General features: G+C 55.5%; 1 protein-coding gene across 5 annotated transcripts; it reads right to left on the bottom strand.

Moving 5' to 3' along the window:
* Positions 1–1,640: 1,640 nt before the first annotated feature.
* Positions 1,641–24,199, bottom strand: DLG4 (discs large MAGUK scaffold protein 4). 5 transcript variants are annotated; one of them, XM_081220255.1, is made up of 20 exons: positions 23,713–24,199; positions 16,168–16,233; positions 12,565–12,618; positions 12,368–12,418; positions 12,041–12,165; positions 11,773–11,942; positions 11,535–11,671; positions 11,242–11,386; positions 7,664–7,959; positions 7,450–7,552; positions 7,204–7,318; positions 5,669–5,845; positions 5,349–5,385; positions 5,228–5,255; positions 5,048–5,095; positions 4,869–4,970; positions 4,395–4,567; positions 3,422–3,531; positions 2,577–2,668; positions 1,641–2,402 (listed from the first exon to the last, which is right to left on the bottom strand). In XM_081220255.1, exons 1-20 carry the CDS (start codon positions 23,740–23,742, stop codon positions 2,296–2,298), a joined length of 2,166 nt encoding a protein of 721 aa, XP_081076381.1. In that variant the 5' UTR covers positions 23,743–24,199; the 3' UTR covers positions 1,641–2,295. The 5 variants fall into 5 exon arrangements, 4 of the variants coding, with proteins under 4 accessions (XP_081076381.1, XP_081076380.1, XP_081076379.1 ...); XM_081220254.1 differs by having other exon boundaries at positions 12,368–12,426; positions 12,564–12,618; XM_081220253.1 differs by having other exon boundaries at positions 16,069–16,233.
* Positions 24,200–24,812: the final 613 nt, after the last annotated feature.

A 24,812-nucleotide genomic window follows, 5' to 3' on the forward strand; every position in this document is an offset into this window, starting at 1 on the left:
TATTAGTGTTGTAACCTAAAACATAACACATGCAGAACTAGGGGATTTTACCCCTTCTCAGTGAACTCTCCTTAACCCCTTAGATGCAGACGGGTTACCTGCACACACCTTCCTCAGCTCACAGCTTTCTCCCTTCAGCCAATGGCAGAGAATATGAGCACAGCCTCAAACCATTTGCTCCTACGCAGAATCAAGCTAAAAGGGTTATTGGAAAAGGCGGTGCTTCTCCATCCAGCAAGACATCAGAATCACCTGGGACGTTTCCTGAAAGGCAGACACCCCCCCTCCCCGTCCCACCCCCAGGACTGGCCTCTGCTGGATAGAGTGCTGCTCAAAAACCAGCAGGGCGATCCAGAGAGGACCCTTGCTTTAAGGGCCACACCTCTGGGGATCTCCACCTCTAGCCTTGGATCTGGTCAGGCCAGGGCAGCACCCCCCAACACTGCCCCCCAACGCTGCCCCTGGGGGTTGGTCTTTTCCATCCAGCTCTCAGCTTTGGCAGGGGTGGCTACAAAATTGCCCGTTTGCACAGTTCAGGACTTAACCACCCCACCTCAGCCTTCCTCCCTGGGGTCCCTGAATGAGAGAAAGAGGTAGGTGGGATCCCCCAGCTGGTGCCAGCAATGGCTCATCTATGCTGCAGTTGAGGCTGGTGTGAGGGGAGCCTGTCAAGCATATGAACACTGGCAGAAGGGAAGCTGAGAACGAGTATCTACAGAGCAGCATCTGAGAAACTTCAGTTAGGATTTAGGGCCCAGGAAAACGTGACTCCTTAAAAGAGCCAGAAGTTTTTCTCCTTCATAACATACACAACATACATGTATATGTATGTATGTATGTATGTAATGGACCATTTCCCTTTTTGCCCTGTCTACCAGGAAGCTCAGAAATCATATTTACCCTCATAGCTAATACATCTGTTTCTCCTATTTTTACCTTTGGTATCACATTCTATTTTCCTACCCTTGTTATTTGCAAAACTGCTTCAAATATTCCCTATAGAGATGGGGCAGACATAAAGAAATCCAATGAATATTCACACAGCATTTCTTATCAGCAAACCTCTCTGAAGGTCACTGCCAGAGCCCAGCTCTGTCCACGGCTCCGTGAACATGAACGAAGTGTCCTCACTATTTTCTTTAGAGACCATTGTGCTGCCCGACAGGACTGAGACGGCCCAGGGGAGTGGTCAGGGCTGGGCTACATTTGCAAGTCCTCTTTCTGGGTCTGTCAGTGACCTCGGACCGACCGAGCTCCAGCCCCGCCCCACCCCACCCCCCAGGCACATTCTTCACTAAGGACTCTGGAGCCTTGATTTGCAGGTTCCTCCAAGGCCCCTTTCAGGCCACTCTATCCTCTGGGGTGGGGAGTGCAGCGGGGGGAAGAAGGATCTGACCTTACCAGACCCATCCCTATGCTCCCACCCGGTCTCCCCCCTCACCCGGGGCCCAAATAACCAGGCCACACACCAGGTTTCAAGTATCTGTCTCTTCCTTTCACTCTCTCAAAAGAAAAAATAAATAAATTGCAGAAGGCGGCAGCATTTCCAGTCTTCCCCTGGCTCCCGGACACCCTACCCCCAACCCTGCCCCCCCTCCCACATTCCCACTCCCTAGACCCATCCCTCCCCATTCCCCCAAAAAAAAATCCCAGAAAAAAAAAAAAAAAAAAAAAGCCACAGTTAGACCTTCCACTCATGCAAACCGGCAAAGAAAAAAGGTGGAGGGCATGTAGAAAGCAGGGGGCTCACAGTGGAGTCCCCCTACTTATCCCCCCAAAAACCACCTTTGAGAAGAAAAAAAATGGAAAAAAATAAATGAGAAATCAAGGGACAGGGGGAGTTATGATAGGGGCAGGGATGACCCCAGACCCTGCCTCGGGAGAGCGCGGAGGCCTGTAGCCCTGCAGCCCTGCAGCGGGGTGCTCCTTGAGAGGGGCCCTGACTTCCACAATGTGTGTGGGAGAAGACGGGGGAAGGCAGGTGGCCCCTGGTGGGTCTGTGTGTGCGTTGGGGGCGGGCAGGGGCGAGGGGTCCTAAGGAGCTAGGGCTCGGGATCAGGAGCCCAGGGCTCCCCCCCAGACCCCAGGTTCCTGGGGTTCAGGAGTCCAGTTCTGGGGTGCGGGGATACATGCAGAGGAGTGTCCCCCCTCCAATGGGCTGGATCCAGTTAGAAAGGAAATAAATAAGAAGGGGTGGGAGGGAGGCTGGAGGTGCGAAGGGCGTGGGCAATTCAGTCCAGACCAAGGGCCTGGGCGATGGAGGCGGGGCGAGTCCAGGCCAAGCCAGGGCAGGAATCAGAGTCTCTCTCGGGCTGGGACCCAGATGTAGGGGCCTGAGAGGTCCTCGATGACGCGCTTCACCTTGTGGTAGATCTCCTCAAAGCTGTCTCCCTCCACGATGGCTGGGGGCAGGGGGGGAGCAGGGAGTCAGGCCCAGAGGGGCACCTTTTTCTAATTCTCCTATCCACGTGCCGTGGGGCTGCACCCACCCAAAGGGGACGCCTCTCTCTAAACCACCCACCCAGTGGGGGCCCCCTCTTTGAATCTGAACCAAAGGTGCCTTGTGTGCACCTCACCTGAGAAGCACTCTGTGAATTCCTGCTCCAGCTTGGTGGCTCTGTCGAAGGCTTTGCGGGCTTGCTCCTCTGTGATCCGCTTATTAATCTCTCTGTGGAGAGTGAGAGACACAGACCTGAGGGTGGGTCCTGCCCCACCTTTTATCTCCTCCAGGGCTGTGAAGTCGCAACCAGTATTTTCTTATCTGGAGCACGAAGCAAAAAATACAATTCCCGGGCTTCCCTGGTGGCGCAGTGGTTGAGAGTCTGCCTGCCGATGCAGGGGACACGGGTTCGTGCCCCGGTCCGGGAAGATCCCACATGCCGCGGAGCGGCTGGGCCCGTGAGCCATGGCCGCTGAGCCTGCGCGTCCGGAGCCTGTGCTCCGCAACGGGAGAGGCCACAACAGTGAGAGGCCCGCGTACCGCAAAAAAAAAAAAAAAAAAAAAAAAAAAATTCCCAATATCCTCTGGGGCCACAGACGGGCCCCCTCCCCATGACCCACCCCAGCCGGGTGTGGCCACTCCAGGGACCTCTCCAGAGCTTCATCCTTCCAGCCGCCAGCCCCAGTGAAGGGATTCAGACCCTAACTCCCGACAGCCCGAAGCTCTGGCTCGGCCTATCAGGTGCGTACCCCCAGGGGTTGCTGGGAGTTGTAGTCCTGCCTAGCCCAGGGCAGGAGAAAAGGAAAGAGGCCTGGGAGTCCCTGTATCCTCTGGGTTCCAGCTCTAGGTGCAGATTTCCCTCAAGGGCTGCCGGAGCTGCTGTCTAGGGTTCTGAGAGGACAGTTCAACACAGAGGCCTTCTGAGGCCCAGAGCCACAGGTGTGGGCGAGCAGAGGGGAAGCCCCCTGGGACCATACTCACAGCACATTCTCCAGGGAGCGGGGGCGGATGAAGATGGCGATAGGGTGCAGGTGGGCCGCCTGCAGCCGCCGCACGGCATTGGCCGAGACATCGAGGATGCAGTGCTTCCCCTGGGGGTGGGCAGGGTGGGCAGAGGTGGACCAGCAGGTGGCGGGAAAGGACAGACACAGGTGCCAGGACAGGACACAGTTCATGGAAAGGTGGGGAACGGGGGATTGGCCGAAAGGGAAATGACATGGATGTCGAAAGACACGTAGACAAGAGAGTTGAGGCAGGAAGGGTATGGATAGACAGAATGAAAGACAGAGAGAAAAAGGCGAGGGGCAGACGGAGGGCAAGGGAGGGGTCAGCACAGGAGGGAGGGAGTGGGGGGAAGGAGGGAGGTGTGAGGAACCAAAAGATGGGGCGGAGCAAGGGCGGGGGGGAGTCGCGAGAAGCAAAGAAAAAGGAGAAAGGAAGTAGGATAGAGGGAGGAGGGAGGGGAGGACGGACAGAGGACAGACAGATGGAAGGAACAAGGAGAGACAGATGGGAGGGAGGAGAGGCAGATGGAGAAAGGAGCCATGGAGGGAGAGGGCAGGGTGGGGGCAGCAGGGAGAAGGTGGTGGCAGAGGAGTGGGAGGGGAGAGGGGAGAGGGCCAAAGGGGAGCCGGCAGAAGGGAGGGACCGAGTGGGGGGAGGCCAAGCCACCAAGGGCAAGGCCACAGGAAGAGAGGTGAAATGGGGCAAGGAGGAGGGCAGAGGAGGAGAGGGGACAGATGGCAGAGCAGAGTTTGGGGTCAGGGACCAAGGGAGGGAGGGAGGCAGGGGGAGCGGGGCACAAGAGAGCAGGCAGGCAGAGTTGCCCAAGAGGAGCAGGAGGTGGAGAAGCGGAGTGGAGACCCAGCAGGGAAGAGACAGAGAGAGAGCGCATTAGAGAGCTGGAGGAAGGCCACGGGGGGGGCGGGCAGGAGGACGGCGCCGCGGCTCCTACCTGCTCGGCCACCTCGCGCACGGACTGGACGCTGGTTCCATACAGGTGGCTGTTGTACTGGCCGGCCTCAATGAACTTGTGCGCCTGGATGTCCTTCTCCATTTTCTCCCGGGACGACACGAAGTGGTAATCCCGGCCATCTATCTCATACTCCCGCTTGGGCCGTGTCGTATCTGCCAGGAAGTCACCCCACCACCCAAAGATCTAACCACCATCCCTCTAGCTTAAACCCTCAGCGACCCCCGCAGAGTGCCCAGCCAGTCCTTCAGGGAAGGGGGCAGCTGGGGAGACTTCCTCAGCAACCCCGGGTCCTCCGAGTCCCCGGCCTGGAAAGGTCACCATGGAACATGAGGGTGGCTGAGAAGCACCCTTCTCTGAGAACCCCTGTGTCCGGCTGCATCCCAATGCCCGGAAGCAGCTCTGCCTGTGTGACCGCTTGGGCCCCCCCACCCATTGCAAGGCCCCAGCACTCACGGGGAACACAGGATCCAAACTTGTCGGGGAACTCGGAGAGGAGATCATCATTGGCACGGTCCTTGGTGGGCCCGAGGATGATGATGGGGCGAGCGTAGTGCACTGAGGAGAGAGTGCGGGGTCAGGTGAGCAGAGCAGGGAGCGGGGTGGCTGGGCCGGGTCGCACAGCCAGACCTCACCTTCCATCTGTGTCACCGTCTCGTAGCTCAGGACCGAGTCTTCTCGACCTAGTGGGAGGCAGGGTGTCGGCAAGGGGGCTCTGAGGCAGGGGCCCTGTGGCCCTGTGCTGCCGTCCCGAGGACTCAAGCGAGGCTCAGGGCCCCTCTCACCTCAGGTCTTCCCAAACTGACCCTACGTACCCTGTGATCCAGAGCTGGAGCCCCAATCCTAGGAAGAAAGAGCAGGCCATGCGATCAGTCAAGAGTCCAGCCCCACGAGCCCCCAACTCTTCCACCCAAGCTCACGGCCTCCTCTACCTACCTTGGCCTTTAACCTTGACCACTCCCGTCGCTCAACCCTGTGGGATACATGGAGGGATGGTGGGGGTGTGTGTAGGGAAATGCCCATTAGAAGCCCGATGGCCTCACCCCGGGCCAGCTGAGAACCCCATCTCTCAGCTGGCCCGTGGGCCCCGTGCTCCTAAATGAGGCGTTTGCCAGAAGTGCTCATGTGAGTCACGGTGCCCGGGAAGGTCCAGCAGACAGATTCCCAAGGAGTCAGTAGGCAGACCCATGTCCTCCCTACTGGCTGCCCAGCCTGGGGCCCTTGGGAGCGTCAGTGCCTGGGGCAGGAAGGCTCACCGCCGTTTGCTGGGGATAAAGCCGATGTCATCAGTCTCGCTGTCAGAGTGGACCCGCCGCGCCTGCCACCACTCCTCATCACTGGCGTCGATGACATGCAGCACATCCCCAAAGCGGAAGCTCAGGGCCTGGCTCAGGAAGCCACAGTCCTTGGTCTTGTCGTAGTCAAACAGGGCCCTGGAGGGCAGGCGGCCTTTGGTCAGAGCCTGGTGAGGACTCCGTCCCCCAAGACCCAACCTGGAGGTTCTGCCCCGGGGTCTAGAGACAAGCACGGCCGCTGATGGATCTCCCACAGGTGCCGTGGATTCTGAGAAACCCAAGAACTGTGTGGGGACCAAAAGCTCTACCAAAACTCATAATCACCATAACTATGAACTGTCATTCAGTCCACACTGTGTCAGGGATCAGACAGGCTATGGATTCAGTGCAATTTCTAGAGTAAGATCTAGAACGGCACCCTCCCAAGAAAGCAGTTGCAGTATGCACACACGTCACAGTCACAGGGGTAACGTGGACTCGAACTCATAAGGGAAAGAAAAAAAGATCACTCTTTGCAAACTCTGGTTACCCTCAGCAGTATGAAACTCCTGTAACGCACAACCCCTGAGGTCAGGACGAGGGAAGGAATGACCGCAGAGGTAGCAGAGATGCTGAGCAGAGCACCGGGGCTGGAAGGATGGGACGGGACCCCAGGACTGCCTGGCATCACCTGGGAGTCAGAACTGACCAGCCCTAGGAGCCAGCCGAAGCCTGCAGGGAGGAAAGGACCCGACGAGGCTCGGGTTTGAGCCGGGCATCTGGGCGGATGGAGGTGCCATTCAGGGAGAGAGAACACTGACTGGGTGGGACAGAGAGCACGAGTGCACGGGAGAAAGAGGTGAGCTCACAGTTTGGGACATGTTGAGTGTGAATGCCTGTGGGACATCCCCATGGACGTGTCCAGAAAGCAGATGGCCAGAACTGCAGGTCTAGACCTCGAGGAAGAGGTCAGGCCAGAGCTGACAGCTCTGAGAGACATCTGCAGAGCGAGTGGCAGGTGAGGCCATGGGAGTGGACAGGCCCCAAAGGGAGAGAAGGGAAAAAGCATCAGACACAGCGCCTAGGCCTGCAGAGAACGAGAAAGAGGAGCCAATGGGAGAAGGAGCCCCAAGAAGGTAGCAAAATGCCACTGGAGAGATGGGGAGAGACTGGAGAGAGTGGTGGTCCACCTCCCCTAGTCTGCGGTATCCCATGGGGCTGGGGGGCTGCGGCAATATATTCCAAAAGCCGAGAGGCCCCCTGCTCTGCCAGGCGTTACCCTTTGAGTTACCAGATTGTGGGACAGCTGGGGGTCCCAGGGGAGGTACCAGGGTGACCGGGGCTAGTGGCAGTAGGGATCATAGCGACTACTTCACAATGCTAACTTTGCGGGAACGCCAGCTGAGTGTCAGCCGGCAGGGGTGGGGGAAGGGGGGGCTGGCAGGGTTGAGGGGGAAAGCTGGCTGGGGGCCGAGGGGCACAGGAGGACTTGGAGCCCAGCCCGGGAAGCGTCCGACCTGATGTAGAAACCCCTTTTGGGATTGCTTCGCAGGGAGGCAGTCCCTGAGCCCAGGCTGCTGTTCATGAGCTGTTCCCGAAGGTCGTGGATCTTGGCCTCGAACCGGCTGTACTCTGAGGAAGGACAGGAAGGTTCCTGAGCTCGGGCCCCATACTACCGCCACCCTCCCTCGCCCCCTGCTGAAGCCAGAAGCCAAGGAGACAGAGAGCTGAGCCCACGAGAAGGCGTGCTTCAGGCCCGATACCTTCCGGTTTATACTGAGCAATGATCGTGACTGTCTGACCCGCGTTCTTCAGGGCAATGGCAGCCTGCTCATGGCTGGCGTTGCGGAGGTCAACACCATTGACCTAGAGAGAGCAGGAGAGGCTGAGTCACTGGAGATGCGGGCCAGGCTCCAGCCTACAGGGCTCTGCCCTCAGGGGAGGGGGTGGTCCGGGCTGGGGCTGGCCTTCCCTCACCGAGAGGATCTGGTCCCCCTTCCGCAGCTCCCCACTGAGGTCCGCAGGGCCCCCGGCCAGGATGAAGGAGATGAAGATGCCTTCACCGTCCTCGCCACCCACGATGTTGAAGCCCAGGCCCGTGGATCCCCGGTGGATCACGATCCGCCTCGGTTCTCGGGGGATGTCTTCCTCCCCGAGCAGGTCCTTGGCCACCGGGGAGTAGCGCCGAGGGGAGGTGGGGGTCATGGCTGTGGGGTAGTCAGTGCCCAGGTAGCTGCTATGACTGATCTCGTTGTCCAGGTGCTGGGAATAGGCTGGGGGAAGACGTGGGCGAAAGGATGAGATGGAAGTACATGGAAGAAGACAGCGCCCACCACCCCACCTCCTCCCTAGGGAATCAGCAGAGCCAGACTCAGGGGAAGGGGAAGTTACTGTGCCAGAGAAACAAGGCTGGGGTGGTAAAGGGGGCGTCAGGTCGCAGCAATGTCAGGGGCAGGAATTCACAGGTGACGTAGGGGTTGGTGCTCCTAGGGGACAGTGGATCTGAAGGGTATGTGACCTCGGTATGGCAGGGATCACGGAGCCAAGGAGAATATTAATACCAGGCTTTGGGGTTTTTCGTTTGGTTGTAGCATCTCTCAAATCCCTTCATCTATGAAATTCCTCTCCCCGTTTTTTCCCCCTCTTGGCCGTTCATTTGTTGAAAAAACTAGGGCACTTGTCTAGCAGAATTTCCCACATTCTACTAGGAAAATTCTAATAGGTAAATCACTGCTTGCATCCCTGTCCCTGGGGTATTAACCTGCGCCTCTGCCCTGTATTTCCTGTACACTGGTCATCCGAAAAGAGACTCAAGTTCACTTTTTGGCAAGAATATTTCACAGGTGGTGCTGCGTACTTTCTGCATCATGAAAGGATGCAATAATGTCCGGTTGCCTTTTCTTAGGTAAGACAATCTGTAGGTTCAGGTATTGTCAGCCTGATCCATGCATTATAAAGCTCCCCATCAGGCTTTCACCTAAGAGTTTTAGCAGCCACTGATGATGGCTGCCTGGTCCTCATAGTTCACTGGGGACAGCAAAATAGCGCTGATATTCTACATTTTTTTTTGGTTTTTTTTTTTTGAGGAAGGAACATTTATTAGTGAGAATTCGTCTGTAAAAAAGAACGTTCCTGGGCTTCCCTGGTGGCGCAGTGCTTAAGAATCTGCCTGCGAATGCAGGGGACACAGGATCAAGCCCTGGTCCTGGAACATCCCACATGCCATGGAGCAACTAAGCCTGTGCGCCACAACTACTGAACCTGCGCTCTAGAGCCCGCAAGCCACAACTACGGAGCCTGCATGCCACAACTACTGAAGCCCGTGTGCCTAGAGCCTGTGCTCTGCAACAAAGAGAAGCCACCACAATGAGAAGCCCGCGCACCGCAAAGAGTAGCCCCCGCTCGTTGCAACTAGAGAAAGCCCGCGCGCAGCAACAAAGACCCAATGCAGCCCAAAAATAAATAAATAAATAGATAGGTTTAAGGAAAAAAAGAACGTTCCCATATCAACCATTTGGTTACTCTAAGGTGCAGTTTGTACAGGAAGGGAGAATAAATGCTTGACTCTTTCCCTTTATTTGCCAGTTTTCAGAATGGATGAGTTCCCTAGCATCCTCTAAAGGTACTCAATTATTTTGAAGTATCATTATAATCCTGTAGATTTTAACATATCTAATGAGCTTTGGTTGAATGGCCAGTTTCAACTTGACTTCTGTGTCTCTGACACGACCCCTTCATATCTTCCTTGCTTTCTAGTATGAAAGATGTTACAAGCTCATCTTGCACATTTCTTGCTCAAGATTTGGAATTGGCCCTTTCTCCAAGGAGCCAAGGTTCCTTTTGGTAGGTTATGGTGTTGAGAAACAAGACCATGTGATTTTAATATGGTCTTACAGTATGATTTCAGATTTGGATGGAGCAGTCACATCTCGTTATTCTTTTCCGGAAATTTCTTAGCTATTCTCCTAAATGTATTTTTCCAGTTCGGGGTAGGGGGGACATTAAAATTCTGATAAGGACTGCATAAAATGTAGAGATTAACTTGGAGAAGATTGAGATCTTTAGCATATTATGTTTTTTTGCGTCAGGAAGCACGATGTGACTCTCCAATTCTTCAGTCTTCTTTCATGTCCTTCAGGAAAGTTTCATCATTTTCTTCATGTAAATCTTACACACTTGTTGTCAAGCTTATTTTTCTACGAATTTTATAGAGCTTTTCTCCTATGGCAAAAGGGATCTTTTTACCCATTACATTTTATGGCCACTTTCTTGACCCTACATATTATTTCTAAGTTCTTCGGTTAATTCACTTAGATTTTAATCTAGATGGACAAAAGTATAATTTACAAATAAGGATAAGTTTGTTTCTCCCCTTTCAAATGTAACATCTATTTATTCTTTTTCTCTTGCTACACTGCCTGAAAGCTCTAAAGCAGTGATTCTCAAGCAGGGGGATTCCGCCTCCCAGGGGACATTTGGCAGTGTCTCAAGACATTCTTGGTTGTTCTCACTGGTGGGGAGGGGTACCATTTCATCTGATAGACAGAGGCCAGGGCTGCTGTTAAACATCCTACAGGGCACAGAACAACCTCCTACAACAAAGAATGTCAACAGTCCCAACATTGAGAAACTCTGCTCTAAAGCAATGTGGAATAACAGCCGCAGGAAGAGGCATCCTTGCCTAGTTCCTAACTTACTGTACACACTGCTAGGATTTTATCATTATAATGTGTTCATTGTTAGTTGTTGATAGCTATTCTTCAGTCACGTTAAAGAAAATTCTTCTGTTCCTAGTATACTAAGTTTCCCTCCAAAAATAGGATGATGAATTTCATCAAATGCCTTTTCCACATCTATCTGAAATGAACTTACCCTTTTTCTCCTTTAACTTTTTAATACAATAAATCATACTGAGAGGTTTCATAATATGGAACCACCTTTAATTCCCTGAAACAAACCCTACTTTGTGACAATGTTATTCCCTTAATATACTGCTGTGTTTGTTGTGCAACTATGTTATTAGATACTTTTACATCTCTGTTCAGAAGCAAAATTGGCCTATACTTTCCTTCTTCTTCTTCTTCTTTTTTTTTTTTTTGCCACACCGCACGGCTTGCAGGATCTTAGTTCTGCGACCAGGGATTGAAGCCAGGCCACGGCAGAGAAAGCCCAGAATACTAACCATTAGGTCACCAAGGAACTCCCTACTTTCCTTCTTTTATATAATTTTTGTGACCATTTTCAAATGCCCTCATAAAATGAGACATTTTATCTTTTCTTATATTCAAAAAGAGCATAAAAATTATCTACTCCATGAGGATTTGATAAAATTAGCCATAAAACCATCTGGGCCTTGTGCCCTCTGGGGGAGGAACTATTGACAATCTTTTCTAGTTCTTTGATGGTGACCGATTTTCCATCTATTCTCCAACCACAGGAAGTGACAGAGGTTGTGGCCAGTTCAGGGGAAATATCTGAAGAGGAATGGTCACCAGGGATGTCATGGGGTGACTGAGGTGGGGCATGGGCAGCTCTGGGGTTTGGAGGGCTCTCACAGGTTGTGATGTCTGGGGGAGCATAGCTGTCACTCAGGTAGGCATTGCTGGGCTTGGCCACCTTTAGGTAGACAACATCATACGTGTTCTTCAGGGCTGCCACGGCATCCTCATGCATGACGTCCTCCAGCCCCACACTGTTGACCTAGGGTCAAGGGAAGCAGAGCTCAGACAGAACCAGAAGCATCCTCAAGACGGATGCACTGAGGGTGAGCCGATAAGGAAGCCTGGGCCTGCTCAGGACCAGTAGGCAAGACCTAAGTGTGGGCTACAAAAGTGATGGGGGTCCTCACCGCCAGGATCTTGTCTCCAATCTGCAACCTCCCATCCTTGTGGGCAGCACCCCCTTCGATAATCTTGGTTACATAGATGCTATTATCTCCGGGGATGTGCTGGTTCCCTACACCTCCAGCGATGCTGAAGCCAAGACCTAGATGGAGGGGAAGGCAGAGGTGGGTGCCCAGGTACCTGGGGAGCAGGCCTTGGGGCAGCGGACAGTGGGATGGGGGTGGAGACATAACAGGTTACTACCTTTAGGCCCCTTGATGAGCTTGATCTCCATGAGCTTCTCAGCCGGGGGCTTCCGGCGCATGACGTAGAGGCGGACGATGGAGCCTGCCTCTTTGAGGGCCTCCACCGCGGCTGAGTGGGTCACCTCCCGCACGTCCACTTCATTTACAAACAAGATGCTATCGTTGACCCTGAGGGCAGCAAACTGGGCCTGAGCCGGGAGCTTCCTGCTGCCCTGGCCCTCCCTTTCAAGGGAACCAGCATCCTAACCCCTGTCTCTTCTCCCCACCTGAGACGGCCATCCTGGGCAGCAGCCCCACCAGGAATGATCTTGGTGATGAAAATGGATGGGTCGTCACCGATGTGTGGGTTATCAGTGCCACCTGCGATGCTGAAGCCCAGACCTGAGTTACCCTGGGCAGAAGGAGGGGAAGAGGGTCAGCTCCCCTCACCGCCCACTCTAGACAGGGCAAGAGGGTAGGGGAGTGGGTTGGGGAGTTGTGACCAGAGCAGGAAGGGACAGGGTTAAGAGGCTGGCCACAGAGAAAACGCGGGCACAGAGAGAAGCACAGACAGGAGCGAGGGGGGAGGACCTTGGATGGAGGAGCCTGCTCACCCTTTCCAGTGTGATCTCCTCGTATTCCATTTCCCCCTCCGTCCCGTTCACCTGCAACTCCAGCACGGGCCAGAAACACAAGAGCAGTGAGACAGACTTCCTACCTGAGAACCTGGCCCTACCCTGGCTGCTGGGACCCAAGCCCTCCCTGTCTCCCTCCTCTCTTCTGTAATGGCCACAAAATCTAAACAACTCACATATCCCGGGGCTTCTAGGGTATCTGTGTTGACAATCACAGGGGGAGAATTGGCCTGTGAGGGGAAAAAGGAGACGAAAAGCTGCCTGAACCTTGGCTCAAGAGGGAGCCGGTAACCAAGAGTCCCACCGGCCTGGCTACCTTCTCAGCCTCTTAACCCAGCCCGCTCTGCTACCCTTGACTCCCTGAAGGACCCAGCCTCAGTCCATGTTACATACACACACACATACACATGCTGGACCCAATTCTGCCCAGCCCAGGCCCCCTGCATGTGGAAGGAGGTGTCTGAGAAGGAGGAAGGGAGAGACAGCCAGATAGGGGAGCAGCAGATGGTAAAGGGTTGGGGGGGGGCGCCTTGGGGGGGGAAGTGTCTCACCGGATGTAACACCACAGAGTGTTACATGCCTTATGTGCTACACACAGACACCACAGGGCTTATGTCCACTGGGTCCTGCTCCCCCTTCCTGCCCCCATCCCTGTCCCTATCCGCCCACATACACCCAGATACCTTCATAACCCTCCCTCAGATTTGCCCCTCACTTTCACACACATTTGCCCTAAACCCTGGGCCCCGGGAATCCGGGGTTCCCCCAGATGCAGGCCCCACCCTCCCTCTCGCCCACCCACCATTCAGTCTACTCCTTCCTCTAGGGACCCTGTTGCCTAGCAACGGTATCTAAGCCCAGCCAAGGCCTGGGGAGACCCACCTCCTGGAGGCCCCGTCGCCAGGACAACAGGAGGGTGAGATGGGGCGTGGCCTAAGGGCAACCAGATTCCCAAAGGCAGAAGGGATCCTCTAGCCCCGCCTTTCCTGACCTGGGCCCCGCCCCCTCCCCCCCACCGACCCGTTAGCCCGGCAGAAATAAGTCCAGGCTGAGGAGGATTGAGGGCGCAGCGCACCCTGAATAACTTCCTTTCCTCCCTCCCGTACGCCCCTCACCCTATGCAGTGCAAAGAACATCAGGAAAGGGGAGTGGTGAAAGACATCCGGGCCCTATTCTCTCATCTACTCTCCGCCCGCCCACCACTTCATCCGGGAAAGGGTTAAAGTGGGGTGTGCCCAGGTCCCTGACGTCAGTCGCCTCGACGCAGCAGGGTCTCTAGATTCCAGGGCGGAGCCCGCTTTAGGCCGGTCCTAGGGGCTTCCCCAATTGCCTGGGCAACCGAAGCCACGTTTCCATGGCAATGGGGGAAGGCGGCCAAAAGCCTCCTTCCGGGGTCCCCAACCTATCTCCTCCTTAAACAAGTATTTATTTGGAGCCTACCAAGCGCGAGGCACTCATCACGGATTCCCCAGACTCCTCGCTCTCTCCTTCAAAAGGGGTCCCTCCTCTCTCCTACTGCTATTTGTCCATTCTACACATTTTCAAGCTCTATAGTTGATTTCATATCCATAAATCTATTAACACCATCCTCCGACCCTTCAAATCTCAGCAGATGCTAACTGTCCAACCAATAGCCACTGACTGCCCAACTCTCATCCGCACGTCCATCCTCTATCCCACAGCCTGTCCTCAATCGCCATCCCCATCCTTATCCTAGAATTTCCTTTCCCAGGCCCCATCTTGTATCCGCAACTACCTTCATTTGTGTCCCCTCCCTCTCTCTACCCCACCCGATATCCTCCATCTACATCTCTGCCCCACCCTTCAATTCGCATCTTCCATTCTCCATCCACTTCCCTGTCCACTTCCCTGCCCGCATCCTCCCATCCAGGCCCATCCCTTATCAGTCTCCTGCTCTTATCCTCCACCTTAATTTCTGATTCCCCAGAGAGATCAGCACCACTCTCCCTTAGTTCATCCTCAAACCCTCAAGATTCTATGACCAAATCACAGTCCTTCATTCTCAACCCATTCACCCTCTCCTCTGAAAATTGAGGCTTCTCCTGTCCCCCAGCTCAGGCCTTGTCGTGGGACCTCCCTCCCACACTCATGGCCTCCAGCACTCTCTCCTTCCACTTCCCTCTGCTTCCTGGGCTCAGATTCCAAATCTCCCTCGTTCTGTACTAACTACCACCTTCTCTCCTCTTCTCCTTCCCCAGGGACTTCACGGCCCCATCTTGGGGGAAAAAAAGCATCTCTAGTCTTCTTCACTCCTTGTAACCCCCAGAGTTTCACAGGAATCCTCTGCACCATCTCATCTCCAGAGCCTTCCTTTCCTTCCTCTCAATCAGCTCGACCTGCTGCCCTGATTTCACAGTCTCATCCTCGTCTGTCTCCTGGCCCAAGACCTCTTACCCTTCTGTTGCCTCTCCACTTTGCTACCTGCCTGAGAACAGTCTTTTTCTCCCTCTCCAATTCCTCTCCTACCACATCCTTCTCACCCCAGAACCTACTGCTGCCCCCTCTCTGCCTCCTCATCTCTAGGCTCAGAAACCTCCTCACCATCTTCTTGGTGAAATGTCAACAACCCCCCCTTCCCAGGGCATCCCACAAGATCCTAGAATCTCACCCCTCACCCCACAGTGTTCCCCTGAATCTCCCTGCTAGCCTGGTACACTCCATCCTCCCCAGCCTGTGCCCCCAGAAGAGGACATTGAGGGGGAAGAAGTTGGGAAGTGGCCTGCAGAATGGAAGGTCTCAGAAACAAGGCCTACCCAAGACTGGAGAAGGGAAAACATACGGTGAGCACAGAAGATAAGGGGAAACAGGTGGTGGTGAATAATAATGGGGAGACACGGGGCGGGGGGGGGTATAAAGAAATCTGGGTGGAGGTGAGAGCCCAAGAGGAGGAGAGAGGGGAGGCATAGGAGGAAAGGAGAGAAGTGATGAGTAGGGAAGGGGGTAGCTGGGAGAGGGGGAGCCGGCTGCCGAGGCAGAGGACTGATCAGGCCGCAGAGGGCCTGAGCTGGGGATCAGGGAGAGGGAGAAAGAGAATGCGTGGGAGGAAGAGAGAGACAGAATCTAGAACCAGCCCGCCAGCCAACAGGGAGGGAAAGGCAGCGAGGGGGGTGGCGCACAGGAGGGGTGCAAAGGCCGGGGCAGGGGATGGAGGCAGAAAGGCCCGGGCGACTAGTCTCAGGCCAGACAGATGGAAAGGGCTGGAGAGCCAGGCCCAGAGGCCGGAAGTAGGGGGGAGGAGGCAGCGAAGGGACAAGAGCAAATGAGGGCAGCGCTCTGGCTCCAGAAAATGGAAATGGAGGTGGAGGGTGTACAGGAATGAAGAGGGCTGGGGCGCGAGAGCATCCTGGGGGATGCACACATCTCAACACACGTGCGCACAGACACGCAGACACACACACACGCGCACACACACAAACACACTCCTGGCTGTAAGCCCTACACCCACTCCCAATTGCCTGGCCTCTCTTTCTCCTCTTTGGTAATCAAGTGTTTCCGACGCCCCAAATGCCCCCTCCCTCCCCCGGCCCCAGGAGCCCAAGCCCAGCTCCCCAGCCCCGGCCTCCCCCCACCTACGGCTCACGCCCTACCGGGCCTTGGGGATGTTGTAGCTCCGAGGCTCCGAGGGCCGCACTGGGGAGGGGGCCGCCTGAGTCTCCTACCTTGAGGGGGGAGAAGTGGGCGTGGCCCACGACCCCTTGGACGGCCTCGAGGTGGGACAAGTTCCTCTCCGCCACGTGCACCAGCTCGGGGGCGTTTACCTGGTTGGGGAGGTGGGCCGGGCTGTGCTCCAGAGGGGGCGTGTCTTCATCTTGGTAGCGGTATTTCTGGGGACGGGGACGGAGGCGTCACAGGGGCCGGCCCAGCGCCTCGGGCTCCAGGCTGCCCGCCCCGGCGCGCCTCCTTTTTCCCCCCGCCAGTGCAGTGCGGAAGGTCCTGGGGCCTGGCCAGCTCCTCCCCCTCCCTGTCCTCCAGCCCATTGGCTCCCCTCTCTCCACCTCCCCACATCCCCCCTCTCCCGCCAGGGCCTCGGCACCTCTCCTCTCTTCCCAAAGCCCTGCCCCATCCCCCAACTCCTTCAACTCCCAGCCTAGGACCCCCGCCTTCTACCCAGCACACTCCTTCCTCTGGCGTCCGTTTCCTCACCCCTCTCCCAGAGCTCCAGCCCCTCTGACACGTGCACCCCCGTTCTCTACATCCATCCCCAGCGTCCTTGCTTTCCTCATCAGCTTCCCCCCATTTCCTCTTTACCTCAATCCCACTGCCTCCTTCCAGTTGCTTCTCCCACTCTGTACCCCACCCCACCCTCCTTGCCTCAGTCTCCCCGCTGCAGCCTCTACGCCTGGAGTGAGTGGCTCTCCAGCACCTTGCAGGCCCCAGGCAGGGACTGCAGTCAAGCCCTTCAACTAGCCGGTACTTGGCGTCAGCCCCCCTGGCAGGACAAAGCTAAACCCGGCCAGCTGGCCTCGCTGGTTCCCAGGTCATCGGCAAAGGGGCCCCAGGAGTCTACCCCGCCTCTACAAACGCCCACAGCCTAGGCAGCTAATCGGATATACTAGAAGGAGAAGGGGGAGAAAGGGGGAGGTACAGAGACAGTAGGGGCTCAGAACGGGGGCAGGAATGGGTGTCAGCTTCCAGGTTTGCTGACTGCAGAAGGGGGTAGAGCCTCAGAATGAATCCCTGGTCTCCCTCCGGCCTCTTGGAGTGAGAGACCCAACCTGACCCCTGACTCGCTTCCTAACTAACCACGTGCCATCTCAAGGGCCTCCCATACTACCTTAATAGGGACACCAGTAAATGAGATTAACTGGGGACCAGAGAGAGGAAAAGGGCAGCTGGAGACGGTGAAGGGCAGCGCCCCTGCCTGGGTCCTCCCACATCTGCCTCTGCTCCCATAGAAGCAAATCCTCCCCAACACCAGGCTCCATGGCGAAGGGGGAGGCTACCATATGCAGGGCTCCCCCAGAGACTGGAGAAGACAGAATACACTCCCCAGTACACGTGGGTGAAAAGAGAAGGCAAGGTTTCCCTCTCAAAGAGAGTATCTGAGAAACTGAGAGGACCCCAACATTTGGAGACCAACAGTTACAAGGTCAAACTGGAGGAAACTTATCAAGGTCAATGCCTGATGCTACAGTATGATTCTGAAAATTCTGAGGATGAGGAACCAAGGCTGAGGATGTAATCCAACTTTGGCCGTGGCTAAGGATGAAGTAAGAGAATAGGAAGGGGAAGATGGTACATGGAGACTCTCAAACCCAGGACACAGAGACAGCTGGGATCAGGAGCACCTTGATACATTTGAAGAGCCTTAAAGAAGGAAAACAGGGGCTCATCAAGGTACACTCTGTTTTCTGGCCTTGGAGAGAGACTTGACTTGGAGACAGTCTTGGAGAGAGAAACCCAAGTTCCCTCCAGGTTTCGATATCATGAACACCAAAAGTGGAGAAGAAGGGAAGCTAGGGGAAGTATAAGCTAAATAATCCTCCTCAAAGCTGGGCCCTCCTGGATAACAGAATTCGATAAAATGAAAGAGGTTGTCATTCCACACTCTGAAAAGGTGGTCTTCAGCCTGGACAGTGCGAGATCTGAGGGACTGAGCCCCAGAACTGGAGGGGCCAGGGAGAAAGGGAGGAGGCAGCTGTGCCCCCACTTCGCAAGGCCCCCAATTCCCTGCATGATACATGAGGCAGGGCCAAGGGTTGCAACTTCAAGTTTTGGAGTCAGCGGAAGGGTTTGAGCCCAATGCCCCTCCATCTTTATTCACCCCACCTCACACAGAAAATTCCTGAATCTCGATGAAGAACTGTCAGGGTGCACATAACGAAAATGGAAGTTTGCAAAGGGACATTTCATTGTTTATTCTAGATAGGAGAGGAAAGTAAATTTGTAGCACAGTGAGACTGCAGACACCTCTCCCTGCCCCATCTCCATGGGGGGCGGGGGTGTCTAGGACTGAGGAAAAGGCTCCTCCTGATTGGGAGACAAGGTGAGGGAGATGGGGAACAAGGAAAGGGTACCAAAGTTTCCAGAATGTGGCTGGAGGAGGTTAGGGCCTGTGCTCAGTCCCTGGACATTTTCTAAGTAAATGTAGTGAGGAAAAACCTCTGGAGAGGTGGGGCTGGGAGAGAGTCATTCAGAAACTGCAAACTGGTAGGTGGGGGTCGGGGTCAGCACCTCTCATCCCAGATGACAGGACAACTAAAGCAGCACAGGCAAGAAAGGAGGATCCCCTCTTTTACCCTACAGGGACTCAGGGCCACCGCGGGGCGACAGCTCCAGTGCTACTGGGATCAAGTCTGAACCCCCAATATATTAAGGCATAGGATAAATCAAAAGGCTGGGGGTCGCTGTTGTTCCTTCCCCCTTGGCTCCCTCCTCACCGGAGCCCCAGTTACAAAAGTGACCTGGAACCCAGCCTTGTACCCCCAGAATAGAGGGGTGTGAGTGAAAGTGGATGGTCATAGGAGGGGCGACCCACTACGCCTGTCCGCGAGACACTGCAACCCAGAGACCCCGCCAAGCAGAAGGAAGAGCGACAGCACTTGAAGCTTGCACCCTGAGATTTGGGGGGTCCGGGAAGAGGGGAGCGGGGCCGGAGCCCGTACCGCGGCACGTACCACGCAGAGACACATGGAGGCGAATCTGTTCCGAGCCGACATGGAGAAGGGGAGGGGACTGAGGGGAAGGGGTGGGTGGGAGAGCAAGGGTCCCGGGGTTGGGGGAGGGGGAGGGGCAGAGGGGCGGGGGCTGCGGCGGCCGCGGCAACTGGAGGCTGCAGCTTGGGGTGGTGGGGGGGGAACGGCGCCTGCGCAGTGCGGGAGAGCGTCACGATGGGAGAGAAGGGGTGAGGGGAGACCCTCTTAGCCATCAACTTCCCTGGTTCCAGCTGTTTCTCTGTGCACTTCACCTTCCACAGTATATTCCTATTCCTTTACAAATAGACTCACTCCTAAAATTTACCAATTTATCCCTCTGGTTCTCTGGGACCCCTTATTCTATCTAATCTCTCACCCCTAAAATCACCAGGCCATAACTATCACAAAACCTCACTGGACTCTCAGGGTGCAGGGAAGGAAGCAGCACTTCTCCCTCACTTCAGAAGGACCCCCAAGGGATCTACACTGCCTCCCACAATCCCCTCCCCCCAACCTCCCCAAAGATTGTTAATGTAGACAACATCCCCACAGATGCCAAGACACCTCCTATTCTAACCAGCAGGAAAGCCCCACATGATAGCCAGACAACGCTTTCCAAGAGTTGAAGGACCACAGATCCTGTTGTGCCCTCAAATTGATCTACCCTTTAAATCATCCCTATTAAAATTATATCTATTCCCCCAATCCACTGACGGAGACCTTGAAATTAGTGCAGCTATTACCCTTGCTCTAATGTAAACACCCAAATAAGCAGTCCTCAAATTTGTTTGGGGTCCCCTGTCCAAATCCTTGAACCTAATGAGATACTCATGAGTTTCTAATATACCATTCCCCAATACCACCAAATTCCATTTCAGGGAATACGTAATGTAATTTAAAGCTGACCTTCTAAATTCAATTGAAACCTCTTCAATTTATTACCAAACCTTTAAATTAAGAGATGTTTCCCTATTCCTTTTCTTTCCCCCTTAAATGCATACATTACTCCCTTTTCTGGCTGCCCTCCCCTACATCTCAACATTCCCCCACCATGATTCTGAATTTTAACTTTGTTGGAAGATTACTCCCAAATATATCTATCTCCCCCACACCCAAGTCTCAAAAAATTTTTACCAAAATAAGATCTGGCCTGCAACTTGCAGTGACCCACGAATCTACCATAACACCCCAAAATGACTGCCTCAGATGTTTTGCATTTTGTCCCAAACTGAACCTGAAAGCATCTCTTCCAAATATTCTCCCATTGAACGCCCACCTTTCCAACTCTTAAAGCCCAGTGAGCAGTCTCCTAAAATCTGCTTCTCTGGCTTTTCTAAAATGCCTACATATGGTAGAGAGGACTGACTTCCCTAGAACCAGACCCGTGCCCCCTCTCTCCCCGTTGGTTGGAATCTGTTAGATGCGACCCCGAGATGACCCCCAAGGTCCTAGTTTCATATCTGGATAAAATGCTTGGATCCGGGAGCCAGTGCGGAAAGGGCTGAACTCGAAATTCCTTCTAGAAAAGAAAGTGCACAGGCCCTCGTTCTCCACCAGTGGGCGCTGTGGCCCATTAAGACCCTCCCCCATCCCCCATTTCCTTTTTCCCTCCATTTTCCGTTTCCCCGTTGCCCGGCAACGCAGCAATCCAGGACTTTGCTGTCGCCTAGCAACCGTCTCCCTGGAACATAGAGCTGAGGTAGGAGGTTTTGCTCTGATGAAATCCGAATAGGCCTCCATCTTAGGAAAACTGAGACGTCAGATCGCCCAACCCCCGGATTCTCCTTTCCAAAGACCCCCGCGCCCCGCAGTTTCTTAGACAACAAGCCCCTCAAACCCTGTCTCCTTTTGGCACATGGGACCACGCCACGCCCCTGCCGGGTCAGCCCCGCCCTCATTTCGGGCCGGTTACCCAGCCCTAAGGCCCCGCCCCTTTCGTTGCCCGCCACCCTTGGTAGAGTAAGCCAGACCCCGCCCACCTGCCTCCAGGAGACCGCGCCTCCGTCCACTTCCCGCCCATTCGCTCCCCCGGCCTCGCCCACACTGCCCCTCCGCCACGCCCCAGTCGGCCAATGAATGAGGCCGTTGGACACACTGCCCCGCCCCCGGCATCTTAGCTTTGCCCAATAAGGACCACCCGGAGGGTTTAACCGCTTCGCCTCCGGGACTCTGGCCAAATACCCCCGGTCTTTCCCCACTTTCCCCCCTCCCCCACTTGTTCTGCTCCGCCCCCCGCCACCCTCGCCCGGCCCTCAAGTCCGCCACGCAACTTCAGTCGTTGCCGGTTACCATGGCAACGGCGGCAGCAGCGCGGGGAGAAGGGGGAGGGACGGGGGCGGAGTGGGAGAAAGAGATGCTCAGAGACAAGAGATACAGGCAGAGAGCTAGGCACAGAGTAAGACTAAGTGACAGCTATAAAGGCAGACTTAGCACAAAGCACAGGACCTGGCACATTGTAGGCATTCAATAAATGATCCTTAAATTACTGCGGCAGAAGTCTAAATATAGGCAATGAAAGATGGAGGACTCAGACGGAGCTGGGAAGCTCAACGACCGCAAGGCATGAGCACCGTCTACCCCACCCAGCATTTTGGGGGAGGACAAGTGCCATGTGCCCCCTGCTGGCTCCTCCTAAGCTAACCCTCCGCTGCCCTGGATAGAGGTAAACCACAACTCCCAACAGCCCCAGGGGCAGCAACTCGCCAACACTGACGGATCTTGCGCCTCAAGGCCTTATGGGACTTCGAGTCCCCGCCATCCCGAGACTGACAAGTTTTCCGGCCAAGGAACGTGGCAAGCCTGGGTCTCCACACCTCTGTAAAACCACAAAATGCATGATCCTCTCTGCGCAAGACTCCTTCCTTCGGGGATGCTCAACCCTGGGCTCCATCGAAGAAGCAGGATTCTTGAAGGGAAATGAATAAACCCATCCTCCCAGAATAGCTGCCATTGCAGGCAAGCCCCTCACCCTTGCTCCTGTGTGTGTGTGTTCACATGTTGGAAGCAGAGCCCACACATTCCACCTGGCTTTCTGTGTACACCTGCACATAAGGGACCATAGCCAGGGAGCCTAAGGCTAAGCGGCAGGCTAAGGGCAGGAGACAGGAGGAACTGAGAATCAGACAGACATTAAAGGAGAGCAGGCCAGAGAAACTGAGGCACAAAAATCCACTGAAACTACAGGGATGGGAGGAAGAGGCAGTATGGGAGAAAGCCCAAAGCCCACAAAATGTGGGATAAGCAAGTAGCTCTGGAGAGGCGGTGGGGACTTGGACTTAAAGGTCCCCAGCCCCCAGTCTCCTCCATCCATGCTCACACATGCATGACGCATGTGTAGATGCATGTGTATATACATATGTGAGTTTGTGGCAGGGAACATGTGTGTCCTCAGCTCCCTCCCCTGAGAATCTGCAGCTCCCACTAAATATAACCCCCTCCCCAGCCTGTGACTCACCCAGACCCCGCCTCCCCGGCCCCCACTTCCTGTCCCACCCCCCAACCCCCAGCTGCCTGCCACCCGCCCAAGCCTCCCTCCACACACCAGGCATCCAGCTTTCCAGTCCCAGAGTCTTAAGCCAAGACCTAGGTATTCTGCATCCCACCAGAAGCTTGCTAGTGCTCCCCATCCAAGATCTCCTGCACTTGCCAGGCTCCAACCACAGGGACACCCTTGTACAGATCTTCACTGCTGCCAGCCCGGCCTTTCTCCTACACCTTCTCACCCCAGTAACCTTAAATACAGGTGTCTTCCCCCACCTTGATCCCAAGTGTCAGGGGTAACAGGAACATTCCCCTCCATCTGCTCTTCTCCCTCTTTCTCAACCAGGGGTAGATTCAGTGTGGGAGGAAACGGGGATGTTGGGCACCTGCCTGGGCCACCCCCCAATTTTGCACCACGCACCTGGTGCCCCTCCTCAAATCCCCTCTCCCCAAACCTCTCATCCTCCTCCTCAGGAGCTGGCAACCTCAGCTGCTGCAACCTTCTACTTCCCAAGGGAGTACCCCAAATCCTAACCTCACCTGGTCCATTCCCTCAGGTGATCCTATGTCAGGCCCCAGCTCTCTGACAACTCCCAAGTATCCCCATTCCACATGATCAAACCCTAAATTGACAGTTCCCTCAAATTGAGAGCGCCCCCAAATGTATCAGCCATGAGACGCTTCTTTTATAGCCTGAAGGCCCACCCCTTCCCTGACAGCTGACACCCCCAGACCAGTCAGGTACTCACAACCAGTAACCTTCTACCCTCAAGCCAGGAGCCCCGTGAAATTGGGCAAGGCACCTGGAAGCCAGCTTGTCCCCCAAGAGGGAAGAGGTCCCCCCCGCCATGCAGTCCACCTTCTAACATACAGCAAGCAGGACTCCCATGTGAGCCAGGCTTCTCCTTAAATAAGTCTCCCTCAAACATCATTGGTGAACCTCAAAATCCACCAGATGCCCCAAGTCACAGAATACCCCCAATTTTCCATTTCCCTCAAAGGGCTCACTCCAGGGGGCACCTGTGGCCAAACCCAGCATTTTCCCACCCCAAAACTAAATTATGACCCCCGCAGATACATCTTCTGATGCTCTCACCCCAGGGCCCCCAGCCGCGGATTAGGCCTAACTAACCCCTCCCCACGAACTCATACCTTCCCCCCAGTTTATAGGTCCCCCCTCATGCTTACCTTGGTTGTCACTATACAGAGACAGTCCATGTTGGGGGGCCTGGCCGCGGCGGCGGGTAAGGGGCTCTGACTTCATCGGAGTTTCGTTCCTCCCCTCCGTGGGTTCTCACCCCTCCCCCCTCCGCACCCCACTTTTGCAGGGGGGGCCAGGATGGGGGGAGGGGTGAGAGGGGAAAGAGGGGGTTGGAGAAGGGAAGGGTAGGGGAGCGTGGGAGGGAGGGGAAGGGGGCCCTAAAAAGGGGTCCCCAATGGAGGGGAGGGGGCTTAGGGAGCACACCCCGATTCTCAGGAGGGGCGGGGGCACCGGGGGCAGGCAGCCCCGGAGTTCGGGGGCTGGGGCATGAGCTGAGGTGGGGGAGGGGAACTGGATTTCGGGGAGCCCCGGGGTAGCGGGGGGTCTTGCCTAACGGCCAGGGGCTAGGGGCCGTGGCGGGGGAGTGGGGTTGGGGGGGGTCGGAGGCGGCAGCGGCCGAGGGAGCCGTGGAGCCGAGGAGGGAAGGGGAGAGAGGAGGAGAGAGGAAGCAGGGGGAGGGAGGGAGGGAGGGAGCGAGGAGCGAGAAGGGTGGGGGGGGTGCCTTGGTAGAGTTAACTGCTTCCGCGCTGGCAGGAACCCGGATAATGGGAAAGGAGAAGGAAGCAGGAGCCCAGAGGCCCTGAGGCAAACATGGAGTCTCGGCCAGCCACCAGCGATGACAGCAGAGGCAGTGAGGAGGGAGTTCATTTCTCAGATGAGGAGGCACACACAGATGGGCTGGGAGCACCCGGGGTTGTTGAGATACTGGAGAAAGGCCATGGTAGGGGGTAGGGAGTGAGGGAGGGGCTGGCAGGAGGGAATACCTGGGGGCCTAGTGCTCCCTCAGGATTCACAGAAGGAAGCCTGAAAAGTGACTGCGTCCTAGACTCTTTAGTGCCTGAAACTGGGGCAGGTAAAGAAGAGTGGGAAGCAAGAGGGCGAAGGGGCTACAGGACCGGAAAGAGTGCATTCTCCTTGCCCCTGACTCAGGATGTTGTCCCCAGGGCCCCCAAGTCTCAGGTTCATATTAGCAGTACTTTGATCCCCCTCCAGCCCTGCCTGCTCCCTTGGGAAGTCAGGCCCCCAC

Source organism: Mesoplodon bidens (genome assembly GCF_964165515.1).
Source record: "Mesoplodon bidens genome assembly, chromosome: 19".
Taxonomy (NCBI): Eukaryota; Metazoa; Chordata; class Mammalia; order Artiodactyla; family Ziphiidae; genus Mesoplodon; species Mesoplodon bidens.